Genomic DNA, 19,453 nt, shown 5'->3' on the forward strand with positions numbered 1-19,453 from the left:
CATAAATTCTACTTTTTCCTCTGATAAAATTATCCAGGAAGATAAAACAGTACATACAGTTTCAGTACTTATATGCCTTGGTGCTTAAAATGAAGATTTTTCACTACAGAATCTAATTGGTATTTAAGTATTAATAAAAGCAATATGCAATTACAGCAAGAAAAGATATGAAAGTATAAAACACATTATTTTATCCTATTTAAAAATTCTTTTTAAATTTAAAATTTTATGATAAATTGAAATTTCTTAATTTCTAATCACAAAGTTTAATACTTTGGACTATATAATATATTGGGGCTACTGATTATTGCCCCTTTTCTTTTTAGGTAGTAGTAATTACCATTCAAATAAAAATTCTACTTCTTTTTGTTCCTATATGTATGCCTGACATTTACATTGGTGAAAAGAGGGAAAAAGGTTACTTAAAATCTTCAAGTCAAACTTCAAAAAATCTTTTCACAGAAGCAGGTTTAACACATCACAGTCTGCTCATAAGCACAAAATTTGCAGTCAAAAGTTGCACATAAAGGGTTTATTTTAAATGTTTTAAGGATAGGATAGAGTTACATCATAATTATAAAAATTACTTACAGAATTAACAGCTTTATTATATTGTTTATACTTCTAAATGCAGAGAACAGGGAACTGTCTACACATTGTATAAAATAAAATTAAAATTAAAAATGAATTCAAGCTTGAAAGATGAGGTCATTTACCTAATTTTAAAATGCGAACACGAAGACCTCTGAACTATACACATTCGTTCAACTGCACTAATGATGGAAAATACAAAAAGCGCAGCATTTCCAAGGAACCACAGACATTTCAACCATAATTGTTTTCTGTTATAATAATTATTCCTGTTTTGTCTTTGGAGAACTTTCTTTTTTTTAAGACAATCAGCTTAATAATGTTTTCAGGCACTACAATTTGTGACAATCAAAACAGTCTTCTAATGGGTCCACAGCGTTCAGAGATTCAAGCCCAATGCACTTCGGGGTTTGGCACGTAAAACAATAATAGAAATGAAATCTGGTTTAGAAGCAACTGTGATTGTTTTAAGAATGCACAGTCCCTTCAAATGCTGCAAGACATACACAACAGGAAAATCACCTTCCGTTGGCACTACATTTGCTTCACCAGTGCATTTATATCCTACAACCACTAAAACAGCACAGTTAAGCAAATATACAGAAACTGAAAACAAATAAAAACAAAGATAGAAAACAAAAAACCTAAATATATTTAACATGCAATTTTAGTTAGTTACATTGAACATTCTACTTAGAATAGAGCATGCAAAAAAGGATGGTCTGCTTTTAAGGTCTTCCTTTGAAGCTTTACGTGGCAGCCAGACATCACACACGCACACACACGACACAATAATACTATAGCAGGTCAATGAGAAAGGCCAATACATTTTATACAGAGATTCATGTCTTGTGTTGTCACAAGTCCCATGATAATTTTGGAAATTAATGTTGTATTCCTAGAACAAGGAACCAACATTCCGATACCAGGAAAATGCAAGCAACGCATGCAGATCTGAAACATGAGCCTAAACGAAGCCTGAAATACTCAGCTGGGAAGCAGAGTTAGTCACGGCATCAGGAAGTGTGGTTTAAGCCACCAAAAGAAAAAGAATGAAAAAAAAAAAAAAAAGGGAAAATAACAACATAAAACCCCTTCCCCTTCCTTCAACCCTAAAGGCAATAAATGGAACAATGATTAAAATAATGATAACAAATCACATGTCGCATTTATCTAGACAGTGGCAGATCATGTGGTATATTAAAAGTTCCTAAAGGTACTTGCAGAAAAACCACAATGCAAGTCATTAAGTAATGCAAGAATTGTTTCAACTGATCCAACCCTCAAGATACCACCAAAGGACTTTGTTTTTCAGCCTACAGCCACTGTGTCCTGTTCACGCAGTGCACACTGGACACCACTCTCTTGGCCATTCGTGTCCTCTTGGATTCGGGGAGCTGGGCTCAGCCTCGAGATTCACATGCAGGAACTCTTACAAGAGCCACCAGCAGAACAGATGACAGCTCTGTAGTGTGACACTTGTTTCAACCACAGAAGGAACACCTAAGACCTAGATACTCACTGCATGGAGAAGCTCACCCTGACCACCCTGGGTGAGGGCACACTGCAGAGAACCAGGTGCTGGATTTACATGGTGCACAAGGTTACCGTACCCCAGCAAAACAAGGCAAAGCCTTCCTGAGAGCGAAAATGGGCATCATACCAACCACGTACAGCATGGCCTTGAAACTAACATCAAGAACAGCTATGAGAGGGGTCACAGACCTGGTGCTTGATTGCCAGCCTATGTATTTAAGCTTTCTGCCCAAATCTTAGGTAAGATTTTCAACCTCTACAAGGTTGAAAGATGGTTTCACAAACCATCTTTCTCCCAGCCAGCTTTCAAACTGCCAGGGATCATCTAAAACAAAGTGATAGGCTGATGTTTTGCTGCTAAACGAACCACTTTTGCAGTTCTATTTGAGTTCAAATAACCTTGCAGGGAAGGTTTCAACAGCTAAGGGCTGCTATCAGTCACACCCACAAGCCAGCGCAGGTGACCGACCCTGATGTGGCAGGACCCACCACATGGAATGAATCCACATTATCAGCACACCGTGAGCAAGAACACACAGCACCAAAAAAGGTGTCAGGAATTTAAGCTGTTAATTGTCTAGATATTCTTTGAGGGGGAAAAGCCTTCTGACCATAATCATACACCAGTAATAACAGTAATAATAACAAAGGGATCCGAGAGAACTTGGTAAAAGACAACAATGCCATTCTTACATTTCTAATATAAAAGTACTATGTTCTTCCAGGAACCTACCAAATACACATAAACCACTGATATACTGTTGCCTTTTAAATCCATGTACTAAAACCCAGACTAGTACTAATTTGTACAAATAGTGGACCAAATGCATCATCCAAAACACACCTGTATTACACAATGTGGACCAAGTACCTGGGCTTTGCTTTAAAAAAAGTATTTAAGATTAAAAAAAATGTAAACAAAAAATGTACAAAGCTTAGAATTAAAGGCAGCCTTTTACCTAGATTTCTAATTGTTTTGTAAATTCTAATGTGGGTCATTAAATATCCACAAGTGATTCATGTTTGAATTTACAGTTTAAACCCTCTGGATTGAAATGGTGCTCTGAACTTCTGACTTTCAACACAAGCTGAATGTCCCCATGTTCTTCCTGTGCCCAGATTTAATTTTTAAATAAACAGCAGTGATATAAAGTCAAGCACTCCTGTTAAACTGGAGAAAATTACTTAACTCCTACCTCAATCCACAAAGAACTGCCAATGAAGTGTGTGTGTGTGTGTGTGTGTGTGTGTACACAGATCTGTGTGTGTGTGTATATATATATTATATATGTATACACACAGATATAGATAGGTAGAGATATACATACATATATATCTTTAAAAAAAAAAAAAAAAAGGCAGTAACAAAAATGCAACCAAACTATGCTTGCATTGTGGCAGCAGAATAAGTGTTAAGAGTGAAGGGGAAAGTGGATAAGATCTATTACGGTTTTAAATGACTATGATACTAGCTTAATTTTTACCAGACTTGCCTGTAACTCCCTTCCAAACAGACAGACTTCTTTTAAGAGGAAGGAGTTCCTTACACAAAATGCTTTGTGTTCACATAAATCTGTACGATTCAGAACAAAACCAGTTCTGCTGGCAGAGATTGTGGGTTCGCAGGGACATTTAAGCTTTCATTAAACTGGAAAGCAATCAAGTCTTTATGTCTACAAATTATACATTTAATAGTTCCACAAATTTGGTAAAGTTCGTGATGACATCTAGGATGTTTTCACCAAATCGTAGACATAAATATGGAAATCATCATCAAACTTGATGAAATAGACAGATGGTTTGGCTTCTACTTGATGAATGACCATGCCAGTCCTTTTAGAGCCATCTTCTTTGGCATATTCCACTTGTTTGCCCACCAGGCTGTCCACAACTTCTCCCGGTTCCCTTTCTGCTGGAGGTGAATCATCTATATTTAAAGAGGGGAGGAAAAAAAAAGAATTTAGAGTCAGTTTTTAGATACACACCAACTCACATATTTTAATAATTTTTAAAAATGTTTTTAGTATCTTGCACTCATTTTGATTTTCTAGACCAAAAGTCAGCGAACTTTTTCTTCAATGGCCAAACAAATAAATATTTCAGGCTTGAAGCCATATGGTCTCTGTACCAACTACTCAGCTGTATCTCTTTGTGATGATACATCTGTGATGACACCGATGACACATAAATGAATGGTGTGACTGTGTGCCAATAGAACTTTATTTACAAAAATCTAGATATGTAAACAATTTCAAAAATCATAACCAGAAATTCCTCTGGCTCATATTTAATTATAGCTATAGTTACCTAATGAAGTAATAAGGACTAAAAGAAAGAAAAGGTCAAGAAAAAACTAAATACAGTTCACCCTTGAATAACAGGAGTTTGAACTGTATGGGTCCACTTATACCGGGATTTCTTCCAACAGTAAACAGATCTGCAGTTGGTTGAATTCATGGATACAGAGGAACCACAGAAATGAAGGGCTGCCCATAAGTTACATGCAAATTTTCAACTGCTCAGAGGGATCAGTTCCCCGCCTCAACCCCCAAGTTGTTCAGTTGTCAACTATAATAATATCTTTCTTAAAAAAAAAAAAATTTTATTGACATATAAGTGAGTGAGTGAAGTTGCTCAGTTGTGTCCAACTCTTTGTGACCCTGTGGACTATAGCCCACCAGGCTCCTCAGTCCATGGGGTTCTCCAGGCAAGACTACCGGGGTGGGTTGCCATTTCCTTCTCCAGGGGATCTTCTCGACCCAGGGATCGAACCCAGGTTTCCCACATTGCAGGCAGATGCTTTAACCTGTGAACCACGAGGTTGATTTACAATTGTTGCGTTTTATAACTTCTTAAAAATAAGTCTGCACTGGTGATTTCCCTGGTGGTCCAGTGGTTGAGAATCCATCTTCCAATGCAAGGAATGCAGGTTTGATCTCTGGTCGGGTAACAAAGATCCCACAAGTCATAGGCCAACTAAAGCACATGGATGCTGCAACTAGAGACCACAGGCTCTGGAGCTTGCACACCACAACCAGAGAGAAGCCTGCGCATTTCACAAGGAAGATCTCGAATGCCACAACTAAGACCTGATGCAGCCAAAAATACATAATAAATCTAATTCCTTTTAGTGAAACAAAGTCTTGCTTTACTTTGAAATGATTTTAAAGCAGACAATGCCTACTGGGATTACTGAGAATGTACTACACACTTAAAATGCCTAAGAATCCCTGCCTTATCTTGGGACTCCTTAAAGCTTTTCTCCCTCAACTTCGTTTCATTACACATGGTCCTCCTAATCCAGTTTCAAAATAAAAGAGATTTCTCATGCTATAAAAATAGGTGCTAGGTGAACTCAACTGAATCTCAGAGGACGGATGGGGCACCTGAACTTTTTTTAAAAGTCCCTAAGAAAATCTGAGTGTTGGAAAACATTGCTCACCCTACGACCTAACAAGAACTCTGTAAATTCTAGGAAAACACATAAAAATGAGAGCAAATTATCACTATCAATAACAAAGAAACAATGTACGAAGGGGAGAGGCGGTTGGCAAGGGGATGGCACCAGGCAGTTACATTTCTATTTTAAGAAACCCCTTACTGGTCCTGAGGAACTGGAACCCTTTCCTATGGAGCAACAGAGAGCCTTCAAGCAGGATGACCAGGTATCCCGGTTGTCCATGCTTATGCCAGTCATCCTGACACACTAGTTAGCAGTGCGCCTTTTAATTTCCACATGTATCTTGGTCTGGACCATACCTTGAATTTACATTAACAGCAGTTTGCTCTTTGATTATAATAAATGCTCTCACTGAATGATATAATACGGAACCTGCAATTCTGATCTCACATAATACAAATAATCCACATGAGCATGTTATCAGTTCTGGAGGAGTAAAGAGGAAATCTAAGCTGAACTCTTCTTCAATAGCGCTCTTCCATCAAGTAGCAGCATCATACCCTACCACACTTTCACGGCACCTCATGTGGATGAAGAAATCCCATATACATGACTGCCATACGTTTTATAGCAACCATGAATGAAGAAGCAAGAGAGTCAAACAAAGGCCACCATGGAGCTCTTTGTATCAGAACATCATCACAGATTCTAACAGCAAATAAACTTGCATACCGTTCAGAAGAAAGGAGCGAGAGGATACAGACATGGTCGGTGCAGGCAATGGGTAATGCGCGAGTGACCCCATAACTTCTATTACCAAGCCAACAGTACCTGCTTTAGACATTTCTCTACAAAAACGTTAAAAATTTCATATAGGTTGGAGAAAAGCTTTTAAGGAATGTTCTCATTACTAAATTCTTGCCTATATAAACACTTTCCACTATACATTTGTAACAGATACACACAAACTAAAAAAAAAAAAAAAAAAACAAACTCTAAGAAGGCAGAAGTCAGGGCCAGATGACCATGAGTGGGTTTACTGAGCAGCATGTTCACAGGGAGAGCTTAAAAAAAAAAGACACAAAAATGAGGAGAGGATAGCACACTGCTCATATATCCACTGTCTATCGGACACATTTGTCTAAGGCCAAGACTTCATGTGCTTGAGGAAAAGCTATTGAGTAGTTAAAAAAAAAAAAAAAAAAAAAAAGGCTCACCTAAAACTGGAATTAAGAAAATAATTCTAGTCACAACAGCATCAAAAAGAATGAAATACTTAGGAATACATGTAAAAAGTGCAAAACTTAGAAAATACATGTAAAAAGTGCAAAACTTACAAAACATTATTCACAGAAAAAAATCTCAATGAATGAAAAAACACCCCACGCTCATGGATCAATAGCTTAACATTGTTAAGATGGAAATACTCTCATGCCAAACTGACCAAGAGATTCAACGTAATATCTAACACAATCTCAGCTGACTTCTTTGCAGAAACCGACAAGCTGATTCTAAAATTTATATGAAATTGCAAAGACCAGCCAAAACAATTCTGAAAGAAAAGGAGGAAGATTCACACTTATTGATTTTAAAACTTAAAAGAATGAAGTTGGACCTGACATCACATCATAAACAAAAATTAACTCAAAATGTATCAAAAATCCAAGTAAGAGTTAAAGACCAACATATTCAAGGCTTCTAGAAGACATGAGGTATAAATCTTTATAACCTTGGACTTGGCAAGGGATTGTTAGATATGACTCCAAAAGCATGGGCAACAGAAGGAAAAATAGACAATTTGGATGTCATAAAATTAAAAACTTTTGTACTTAAAGAAGGCTATCAAGAAAGTACAACGACAACTCTGACAATAAGAGAAAGTATCTGCAAGTCATGTATCTGACAAGAGACTTGTACCTAGACTACTGACTCTAACTCAGTAACAAAAAGACAACGTAACTGAAACTACAGGCCAAGGCCATGAATAGATTTCTCAAAACAAGACACACCAAAGGCCAGTAACACAAGAAAAGATACTTGACAACTTTAGTCATCAAAAATATGAAAACCAAAATCACAATGAGGTATCATTTTACTACCACCAGGATATCTAGATTCAAAAAGGCAAGTTCAGAGACAAACGAATACACAAAATATAGTGTATCTATTCAATGGAGTTGTATTTGGGCATTAAAAGAAATGAAGTATGGACACACACTACAACATGGATGAGTCTTGAAAACACTAAGCTGAGTGAAAGAAGCCAGTTACAAAGGACCCTATATTATATATTCTATTCATATAAAAACCCAAAGTTCAGAACAGGGAAAGGAAAATATTCTTGACAAGAGGGTGAATAATTTTACAACCTAACTAAAACAATCACTTATCCCTAATAATTAAAAATTGTAAATGTATCTCCATAAGAATTAATCAAAGATCTTGTTTTGAAATTCAAATTCCTTTTGAAGTATCAAAAGTAAAAGCTGTTGATTTATACTTACTAGAATCGGGCATAATGCGAAGGTCGCCTTCTTTATAATCATCTAAGAGCTGGTACATGTATAAGACAGGATCTTTCTCATAGGTGATGTAAAACCATGTGTTCATGATAGGGGCGCGTGCTAAGACCATTCCCCTCCACTCGTCTTTAGAGCCATCCTCTGTCTCAAACATGTGCTCCACTGCTTTGCCAATCATTGTGTCGGCTAGGTGCGCATCACTGATTCGAGATGTTGCTAGGGACAAAAAAAGCAAACAATGGTTTACAAAATATGCACTGTGAAGACTGAACTTATTCAAAGAAATGATTCTGAAATACACTATCAGGCTTCAGAATCATGTGGAGGGCTGTACAAAGGACAACCACCAAATTCACATTATTGACCCAGCCCAGGATGGATTCCACGGAACTACTATGCCCCAAAGTCATGTTACTGAGAGAATCTGTTTTTCTTTCTCTGAATTCATCTCTCTTGGTACTGTACTTAATTAAAAATTTTAGTTGTTTATTCAAGGTATAAAGTATTTTGGTTAAAATAATTATTTTAAATTATTAATAATTACAGACTTACAGAAAAGTTCCAAAATTAGTATTGTCCCTATAAAACTTTTACCCACCTTCCCTTACATTTACAAAATGGTCATTTATTAAAATCAAGATATTAAGCTTCAAGGCATAGGTTTTTACTCTGGCCCCTACAATCTATTTTTTACAGTAATCAGAGTGGTATTTGTGGCAGTTACACCAGATTATGTCAATCATTTGCTTAAAATACTCCAGCATTTTCCTTTCATCATCTGAATAACAATCTGTTTCTCCACAGCCAAAGCCCCTCAGCCTTCATTCCCTGCTGGTCCTCTGCCCTCCTGTTCTGTCACCTTCCTCCTACTGCCTACATACACCTCAGCAGCATAGGCATCTTTTTCTGGGATGCCCTTGGGCTGACCACGACCCCCACATCTTCAGGGGCTGGCTCGTCCTGAGCAGGTGTCCTCCCTGAGGCTCTCCAGGACCATGTTATGAAAAGCGCCCCACCACTCGGTCACTTGAGTTTTATTTCTTAAGGACATTCACCACTATCTATAATCATCTTGTTTTACATGTTTGTTTACTTGTTTTTAGACTGCACAGTGATGACAGCAGAGGCCTTTCCCATCGTAGGGGCTGGGATGATCATATGATGATCATATGATCATCCCATCATATGATGATGATATATCATCCCATCATACGATCCCACTGTGATCATAGGGGTTCAACACTGCTGTGTGAATTAATTATTTCAGAGGAAAAGCAGGTTGTTCTAGATTGTCGTTAGGAACACAGGTGAAAAATGACAAGCTTCTTTTCTCTTTTAACACTGGGATAATTATGGAGGAGCCTATTGATGTTAAGATTCGTCCATTCTTCATATTTCAGATAATTCTTTAAGGAAAAAAAGGCACTTCTATCTCATTCATGAGAGCTTCTATTTTTGTTTAAAGATACTGCTATTCAATTTTATCAGAAAGACACTCTAATAAACACAAATGGTAGTTTTGTTTACATGTGCAATAATTACCAAAAATAACAGATTCTCTGCTGCACAACACTAAAGCAAAATCCCACCAGTTTCTCCAAACCAGAAGGTATCAAACTTTCTGATCTCAGGACTCCTAAAATTTTTGAGTATTTGTTTATATGTACGATAAATATCAGTATCAACTATTTTTAAAATTATAAATGATGTATCTAAAGATATTTTAAGATACCCACAGAAATACATTAAGGAAAAATAACTATTTTCTAACAAAATTTTAATACATATCTAGCTTTAGAAACAGGCAGCTAGCTAGACTCATGTCTGTTTCAATATTCAATCTTTTTTGCATGTACTTTTAGTTGACTTTTAAAATCACAAAGATATGCTGTTGAAAAAGAGTATTTTATTCATCTTTTCAAATAATTCTAGATATTCTCCTCTGATATCACATCAAAACTCAGCAAGTCTTGGCTTTCCTTAAAGGTTAACTGCACTGTAGAATCTGAAATCATTATCAATAACCTTCTGTCAAACTATTAAATTAAAATTCGTCTGAAGAATACATAAAGAATTCCTATAACTCTGCAACAAAACAAATTGAAATAATCCAATCAAAAATGTGGGCAAAGGAATAGGTATTTCTGCAAAGATGACATATGAATGGTCAAAAAGCATATAAAAAGATGCTTAGCATCACTAATCATCAAAAAAAATTCAAATCAAAACCAATAGAAAATAACAAATATTGGTGAAGATGAGAAATTGAAATCCTTACGCACTATTGGTGGGACTGTAAAATGTTAATGAACACTATGGAAAAACAGTTATGTATACAGGCACCTCAAAACAAAACTGCTGTATGATTCCACTTCAGGGTAAGCCCAAAAGAACTGAAAGCAGGGCTTTTAGACATATTTGTACACCCATGTCATAGCAGCACTATTTACAATAGCCCTGATAGAAGGAACCCACCAAGAGTCCAATCAGGGATGAATGGGGAAAAAATGTGGTATACACATACAATGGAATATTACTCAGCCTTAAGAAGGAAGTCACGTGCTACAACATGAATGAACCTTGAGGACGTTATGCTAAGGGAAAGAACCTAGTCACAAAAAAGCAAGACAACATGATTCTACTTATGATGTACCTAAAGTTAGCAAATTCACAGAAACAGGATGGTGGGTACAGGGGCTGGTGGGAGGGGGAAATGAGTTGTTTAATGAGGAAAGAATTGCAAAATATAAAAATTTGGAAATCTATTCCATAACAATGTGAATATACTTAATACCTCTGAACTGTACACTTAAAAACAGTTATGGTAGTAAATTTAATGTTTTGTGTTTTTTACCACAACCAAAAAAAACCTGTTGGTCTTTGAATGGATCTTTCACCAATACATGATTTGGTAACATCATGCACTCTGTTCGTATCAAAAATATATTCACTGAGCTATGCAGATCTTTGGAAACCTCAGTATATAACTGTGAAAGGATGAGAGTGATAAAGGCAAATTATACCTTAAGATTACTATGAATTTTGATCTCATAAGGCTCATGAATATGCTTCAGGGAACCGCAACAGTCCCCAGACCACGCTCTGGCAATCAGTACTCTGAGATGTCACTTTCTCTCACCTTTAGCTTAAGGTTAAGGAAAACAAAACTAACTTAAATGTACTGCCTAACACAAATTAGGAAAAACCATTTTCTTTCTACATGGAATATAAATGAAGTCCAAATAACTTTTCAGAATATATCACAGGGAATACTATAATTAACTGATAATTATATTAGGCATATAACATACTGCTGCTTTGCAAATAGGCCTTTGGATTTCCTTTTAAAAATTGTTTTTTTTTTCCTTAGAAAAGCAATCCATGTCTATTGATGCAAACTGAAATGGCCCAGAACTAGAAAGAAAAACATTAAGAAACCCTTAAATCTCATCACCAGAGACACTCATATATTTCTGGATATCTTGGTTTGGTAAAATCAGTTTTTTTTTATAAATCAAGCTAAGTTTTTTTCTGCTCTATGATGACAAAAGAACCAACACAGGTCATGTGGCAGAATTCAGTAAAATCTCAAATAAGCTAGCAGTCTTGCCCTTGAAGGGGTCAGAAAAAGAATTATGATAATTAATGAGCACAAATAATTGATATAAAGGTGAAGATACTTTTTAAGCCCTGAAGGGAAGATTCTTCCATGTTAGTTTCTGATGTGGGAAATGGACTGCTCTCAAGATCAAGAGGAAAGAGGACATGCCTCACAAGGAACAATGTGTTCAGTCACACTTAAAAGAGATAAAGTTTAAAATGCCAAAGATTTACTATTACACAATTAGTCACCTGTAGTTAAAAACACAAATTTAAAAAAGACTTCTGTGAAAACAGAACTGTATTTATATAGGATGAATAAATACAACATCTGCTATCTGAAGCAAAGATTAAAAAGTAACTTGCTGCTCTGCTAAACTTAACCTGATGGGGAAGCACTGTCCCAGGAACACAAGGATAAAAGCAAAGGGACAGGGGACTGGGTAAGCTGCTTCCCTTGACAATCTGATTCCAAAATTCTATCCTCCAAGTACAGAACTGCTGAAGCTATATTTGTAAAAATACAGGCTTTTAAAGGACAATTACAAAAACATAAACCAGATTCAGGCAATGGCAGCATCACTATAAAAATGCAAATACTCTGAAGAAAAGAACATTCATTTGGGAGTAGTCTATTGATCTTAAAAAAAAACTCTATTTTATTTTATTCTTAAAAATAAAACCAGTCATTATGCCTAAGGTATGCAAGGCAAAACTGATTCATATGATATTTAAAGTCATTCATAGCTCCTATGACCATTTGTGTATATAAAAAATAAACTGAGGCTGTCATTAAAAAAAAAAGAAAAAAAGCCATTCATTTCCCACAAACCTTGCAAAACAAACCCTTAAAAATATAATAAAATTCACATGCATTGGTTGTTTAAATTTTGGCTGAAAGTGCAATGATCACTTTTATAATAACACACAATGAAAAATACACTTCACCTAAAAGATTCTAAAATAAACACATGAAATTTTTCTTAGTTACTGTATGATGAAATAAGTACACTGAATATTTGAGCTAATGAGAAATACTCTTACCCATCAGAGTCCAGATAAACTGTGAGCAAAATGTGGGAAATAATCATATTAGAAATTATTAGATTGTCAACTTCTTAGGGAACAATTTTATACATCTTTATATCCCTCACAGTTCCTTTGAACTGTGGTTTCAGGACATCTGTTCAGAAGTTTTCATGGTCTTAGGTGACTGATTTAAATATGTATCAGAAGTGCTTATTCTCCAATAAAAAGACAAATACCAGTAATGCAAATAATCAAAAAGCATCCATTTCAGAAATCCTTTTTAAAGCATATAATGCACAAATAGTAAAGAGAACTTACCAACTCTATCAGGGAGGACTTCAAGCGCAGAAACTCTTTCATCTTTATTAAGTTCTAGTCCATAAACACAGTCAAATCCATCGTATTTTATAAGATACAAAGAAGGGTTTACAGGCACCTGGTCCAGAACGGTTCCTTTCCACTGGGTGACAGGGCCGTTCCCTTCCTTCCACCCATGCTGAATCCTGCAGCCTACGATGTTCCGCCGGGGCTGGGAAACAGGCTTGCTTGGTCCCACACTGCTCCGATGTTTTCTGTATTCACACATATACACATATAAGGTATCTTCTCAAAGTATGCACTCCTACCAACACAACTACTGCTAGCTAGCCTGCTCTCATCAGAAACGACCCTGGTCCTGTGCAGGCTAACGCTGCCACACCCAGGGTTCACGTGGCTCTGGCCAGCCATCTCCCAGTCCCACAGCCATGCAGCGGTGGCTCACAGGGGGCCCGTTTCAAGCAACAGGAGCTTCCTGTGCACCTTAAGTGTGGAGGCAGAAAAACCAGGACTAGCCTGTAGCAACTAAGCCCTAAAATTAAGCATCACCTTTTCAGCTTTCTGAATTTCTTTTAATTAAATCAACTTACAGTTATCCAAATTAATCAAAGAAAGACAAGCGCTGACTACATGAAATAAATGCACGTGCATATGGCCTTATGAAACAGAAATCCATTTCTTGTCAAAACGAAATGTGTAACTATTCAATTTCAACCATTCTTATGCCCACATAACTTTATTCCCACTGGCTTAAACAATAAGAATAAACTAGACATTTAACTTTTTCTTAAACTAAGTCCAAGCTGGCTTATATTCATGCATTTATACCATCATTACTTCTCTAGAAAGCACATAATCTTCAACCTTTAAATCTGTAGCAAACAATGCAATATTGAAAATTATTCAAGCGACATACATCAGTTCCAAACAATTGAAAAACCTACATACAATGTTTACAAATAATACACCTGGCTCTTGATGTTAGGAGGAAAAAAACCTTCATTTCATGGAGCAATCCAAAGACAAGGGACAAGACTTGGCTTGAATGAAAGCTGAAGGCCAAAGCCATGCTGGCACATGGATGCTGCTATATGCCAACAATGAAAAAATTTAGAGAGCAGAAAAGAATTGCTTTTCTGCTACATATAGGCATAAAGCTCTCATCTGGTAAACCATAAAAGTGGTGAATAAATGGAATAAATACAAATGTACCTTTAAAAAAAAACAAGTAATTTATTATAGGATATAATATTTAAAATTACAATTGTATATATTTGAAGTAGACCAGCTTGGTAAACTTCGTGGGTTTGTGAAACAGAGAAAACAGGTTATACAGCAAACCATTAAAGCTGCATTAATAAGGCCTATAATCAGTTGACACAATCCTTTACCTAAGCAAGAAAGGGAACACCATTTGGGGAACATCTCAGAAGGAAAACTTCTCCAGTCGGACTGTAAAAGGATTCACAGGATTACATACAGGATTGTGAGACCATGAGACCAGAAGACGCTGTGTCTGCCCAGCACTTAAGGCTTTGCACACACCCAGCCAAAAGGCCTTCCAGGAAAGGCAGAACCATGCACTGAGGCCATAAGCTGAGAATAACATCCTGAATAGGATGAGGCCCGGGGAATAAGGAAAGATGAGGTTCAGGTGCTAGGCAGATCTCAACAGGTAATACAGAGGAGAACACACAGAAGTGTATTAAGTGTGCCATGGGAATACTGAAGAGCTCTGCAGCATAGACAGCTCTCCTGGTATAGTGTCACCCCTTCCCATGTACAAGAGTCTCAGCAGAGGACCATGGTGGCAACAACGGGCAACGGAAGCAAACCCAAGAATATGCCCCAAGGTAGAAGGAAACTATCACCTAACATTATGCACACACAAAGGCCATGAAAGAGGAACTTACGTCAGAAACAGAAGAGCCCAGATGAGAGGCAGCCACACGAGAGAAGAGGCAAGAAAAATCAGACACAGTCAAGAAACAAGCAGCAATTTGAAATCTTTGCAGAAATGAAGACCAGACTAGAGGAAGATGGAAGAAATTGACACCAAGGAGCATTTAAGGAAAACTGTTGTTTTTCAGTCATTAAGTCGTGTCCAACTCCGCAATCCCACAGACTGCAGCACATTAGACTCCTCTGTCCTCCAGTATCTCCCAGAGTTTGCTCAAATTCATGTCCATTTAAGGAAAATAGATAATAAAAAAAGAGACAGATGGGAACAGATATGAAATTCCAACTTCTATATAACAGAATCACCCAACAGCTAAAATCAGAAGAACAGAAAAAATACTAAAATAATTCAAGAAAAATATCCTGAAAGACTGAAATGTACAAACACATCCCTGGTAAAACGGACACAGAACTACTGACACTAAGACATCCAGTAAAACAAACAAACTTTAAGGAAAATAACATCTCCTGGCATCCAAGCAAAAGAACTGCATCACCTGTAAGGAAAAGCAAATCACAATGTGACAGTGACCCTGTGCGCCACCAGTGATGAACCTTCAAGTTCTCAGGAAAGAAAATGTGAGCTGGTGATTTCATAGTCGGCCAAGAATTCTATATTATCCTCCAAGTAAAGTACACAGATAAAACTGTGGACAAATAAGAACTTGAGGAATATTGTTCTTACAGATGCTTCCTGAAGAAGTTAACAGTTGGCCATTCGTATCTATGGGTTCCACATCCTGATTCAACCAAATGTGGACAGAAAAACAAAGTTCCAAAAAGCAAAGCTTGAATTTGCCACATGCAGGCAACAATTTACATATCATCCACATTGTATTTACAACCATTTACACAGTATTTACTCTGTGTTAGATATTATGAATAATCTAGAGACGATCTGATGTATATAGGAGGATGTGTGTAGGTTATGTGCAAATACTAGGCCATTTTATATAATGGACTTGAGCATCCGTGGATTTTGGTATGGTGTCAAGGGTCCTAGAATCAATCCACCCAGATACCAAGGGACCACTGTATAGGACAGTTTCAGATAATCAAGAATGCTTAGAAAGCTTTCAGCACAGAGCTGACAGTAAGCATCTTTTAAGCTGATAGTAAGTAAAAGTGAGCATCTTTTACTGCAGAACAAACATAGAGAAAAAGAGAAATACAGCAATATGTAACTATTATCTGCTCTGACAACAGAATTACCACCACTCCGAAAAGGGGAGGGAAAGAAGAATACCTGTAAAGTACAAGAAATTCGCTAAACAAAAGAGTATGATTTGGAACAGAGTACCTTATATTAAATGGAGAGAAAGCAAAGAAGCGGGAGCTAATTCAATAGACTGTTCATAGTAAGGAACCAATCTATATAACTAAAGTAAATAAAGATCGGTTAATTTTAAAAGACTGCAGTATAAAACTTAGTGGAGAGAAAAGACTTAATAACATACTATCAGTCAGTAACTTGTAACTACTAATAATACTCAAACCTAAAAGTGAACTCAAGACCTCTTCATAATCCCTGAAAATGGGCCTCTACATCCAACTGGCCCTCTGTGGGGATATACGGCTGTGAAGGTGATTACATTTCTTCTTTAGAATACAGGTATCTTTTCGAGCATTACATTTTTCTCCAAATAGACAATTACCTATCTTCTTTTGATCTTTAGGAAAAAGTCCTTGTGATTCATCCTGTGTACAGGATCAGGTTTTCTTCAAAGCAAAGGCAGAGGTTGGTCCCCAAAACTCACTGAAGAAAGAATTCAGTCATATGCACCATTTTATAATTCAAAGACATTCTATTATTACTACCAAAATTATAAGCAAATATAGCATCTTTACCAGTGTGATGATTAATTTTAATGTGTCAAGTTGGCTGGGCCACAGTACTAAGATACCTAGTCAAACATTACTCTAAATGTTTTCTGTGAAGATATTTTTCTACATAAAACTAACATGTATATCAGCAGATAGATTGCCTTGCATTACATAGGTGAGTCTCATCCAATCAGCTGAAGGTATTAATATCAGCTCTTCCCTGGATCTGATCTCCAATCTCTGTGCACACAACATTGGTGCTGTTTCTCTGGAAAACACTGACTACAAACAGAAAAGATTCTATCCTAGATTCAGAGGCATGAAATTTTCTACTACCATGATTCTCAACAAAACCAAAGTACACTTAGCAACTGAGAGCAGAAAAGGGCAACTGGAAGACTCAGAGCAGTTCAGCCACTCATCCTTCCTACACTCACTAGTGGCCTTCTTCTGTAACGTGCAGTGGCTTCTGAAGAGGGAGACGCACGATGCTCTCTTTAATCACATTTCAGAACAAGCATTTTCATCCCGGTCACCTCCAGTGGAAGTACATGAGACTCTCCTCCCTCTTCCGAACAACACCAGGGACTCAAATCAATCTAGCAAGCAGCCCTATTCAGAGTGGTTTCTATATCCTTTAATTCTGAAGAAACATGACCCTTCCTTTTTTGCATGGATTTTATTTTCTCACTTTCTTTAAGGGAATTTTAATCATTAACTTTTGTTACATAATATGTGATAATAATATGCCTGGATTACTCCCTGGTTTGGGGAACTTCCTGCAAGCCATATGGCGCGGTCAAAAAATACAAATAAATAAATAAATAACCTACTTATTAAGCTTACAATTTTCTACTAAAGTACACAATTAAAACCAAAGTAAGAAAAAAAAACCAAAGTAAGACAAAAAATAACCCCAAAAAATTAAATAACAAAAAAAATTCTTAGTAAAGGAAGGAAAAAAATTTTTTAAACAAACATCTTAGCACCTTAGTAACCCTTTCCTGGCCACTTTCACCACACTATCAGAAATTTAGTCTTTTGTTCCAAATTGTTATTAATTTTGCTCAGTTCAGTTCAGTCGCTCAGTCATATCCGACTCTGCGACCCCATGAACCACATAGCACGCCAGGCCTCCCTTTCATCACCAACTCCCAGAATTTACCCAAACTCATGTCCCTTTAGTCGATGATGCCATCCAACCATCTCATCTTCTGTCGTCCCATTCTCCTCCTGCCCTCAGTCTTTCCCAGCATCAGGGTATTTTCAAATGAGTCAGCTCTTTGCATCAGGTGGCCAAAGTATTGGAGTTTCAGCTTCAACATCAGTCCTTCCAATGAACACCCAGGACTGATCTCCTTTAGGATGGACTGTTTGGATCTCCTTGCAGTCCAAGGGACTCTCAAGAGTCTTCTCCAACACCACAGTTCAAAAGCATCAATTCTTCGGCACTCAGCTTTCTTTATAGTCCAACTCTCACATCCATACATGACTACTGGAAAAACCATAGCCTTGACTAGATGGACCTTTGTTGGCAAAGTAATGTCTCTGCTTTTGAATATGCTGTCTACGTTGGTCATAACTTTCCTTTCAAGGAGTAAGCATCTTTTAATTTCATGGCTGCAATCACCATCTGCAGTGATTTTGGAGCCCCCAAAAAACAAAGTCAGCCACTGTTTCCAGTTTCCCTATCTATTTGCCATGAAGTGATGGGACTGGATGCCATGATCTTCGCTTTCTGAATGCTGAGCTTTAAGCCAACCTTTTCACTCTCCTCTTTCACTTTCATCAAAAAGACTCTTTAGTTCTTCTTCGCTTTCTGCCATAAGGGTGGTGTCATCTGCGTATCTGAGGTTATTGATATTTCTCCTGGCACTCTTGATTCCAGCTTGTGCTTCTTCCAGCCCAGCGTTTCTCATAATGTACTCTGCATATAAGTTAAATAAGCAGGGTGACAATATACAGCCTTGACGTACTCCTCCTATTTGGAACCAGTCTGTTGTTCCATGCCCAGTTCTAACTGTTGCTTCCTGACTTGCCTACAGGTTGCTACTATCTTAAAAATAATTTTTAAAAAACATTCCCTTATTTAGTAGCAAACAAAGAGGATTTTTGTTGCTTTTTGCAACAAATTTTTGCAGCATTTATTTTTTTCTCATGTATATTTGGTCTTTCTAGATATATTCTCTGGTAGTCAGACAGGGTTCACAAATGCAAACTACAAATTCTTGCAAGCCTCAAAATACTGTTATTTTGTTCTCATCCTTGACTTGCCTAGGTATGCAAGGCAGGCTCAAATTCCCTTTGCCTTCAGTACCTTTACTGCAAAAAGGTATTTTCATTGTCTTTTATCTTCCAGAGTCACAGATACCAAATGCCAATCTGATCCTTGCTCCTTTGAGGGTAATCCATCTCGCTCTTCAAGCTGCTTTTAGAATTTTGTTTGTTACTAGATTCTGAAATGTCCCTAGCTCTTGTGACATGTTTCTAAGTATCCCTCACTAGGACTTGGTCAATTTCTTGAATTAGGTAAAATAGGCTTGAATTTTAGCCTATCTATTGAATATCTTACCTAACATTTTGATTTATATGAATTGATCATTTCTTTATCTTAAATGATTTTTCTTTGTAATGAGTGCAACACCTGATATGAGGATAATTTTCACTTTTCTGG

The 19,453-nt window shown here is 36.9% G+C and overlaps 1 protein-coding gene across 7 annotated transcripts in view; it reads right to left on the minus strand.

Moving 5' to 3' along the window:
* Positions 1-517: 517 nt before the first annotated feature.
* SPIN1 (spindlin 1) overlaps positions 518-19,453 on the minus strand; it is an 80,921-nt gene continuing 61,985 nt past the window's right edge. For 6 of the 7 annotated variants that reach the window (XM_055579148.1, XM_055579147.1, XM_055579145.1 and 3 more), the window contains 3 exons: positions 12,997-13,250; positions 8,032-8,265; positions 518-4,054 (listed from right to left, as the gene is read on the minus strand). In XM_055579148.1, coding sequence (XP_055435123.1) covers positions 3,855-4,054; positions 8,032-8,265; positions 12,997-13,250 — 688 coding nt within the window. In that variant the 3' untranslated portion in view covers positions 518-3,854. Of the gene's footprint in view, positions 4,055-8,031; positions 8,266-12,996; positions 13,251-14,387; positions 14,426-19,453 lie in introns of those variants that run through there. The other variant, XM_055579149.1, reaches the window with a different exon arrangement.

The sequence above is a fragment of the Bubalus kerabau genome, chromosome 4, assembly GCF_029407905.1.
Source record: "Bubalus kerabau isolate K-KA32 ecotype Philippines breed swamp buffalo chromosome 4, PCC_UOA_SB_1v2, whole genome shotgun sequence".
NCBI classification, from domain to species: Eukaryota; Metazoa; Chordata; class Mammalia; order Artiodactyla; family Bovidae; genus Bubalus; species Bubalus kerabau.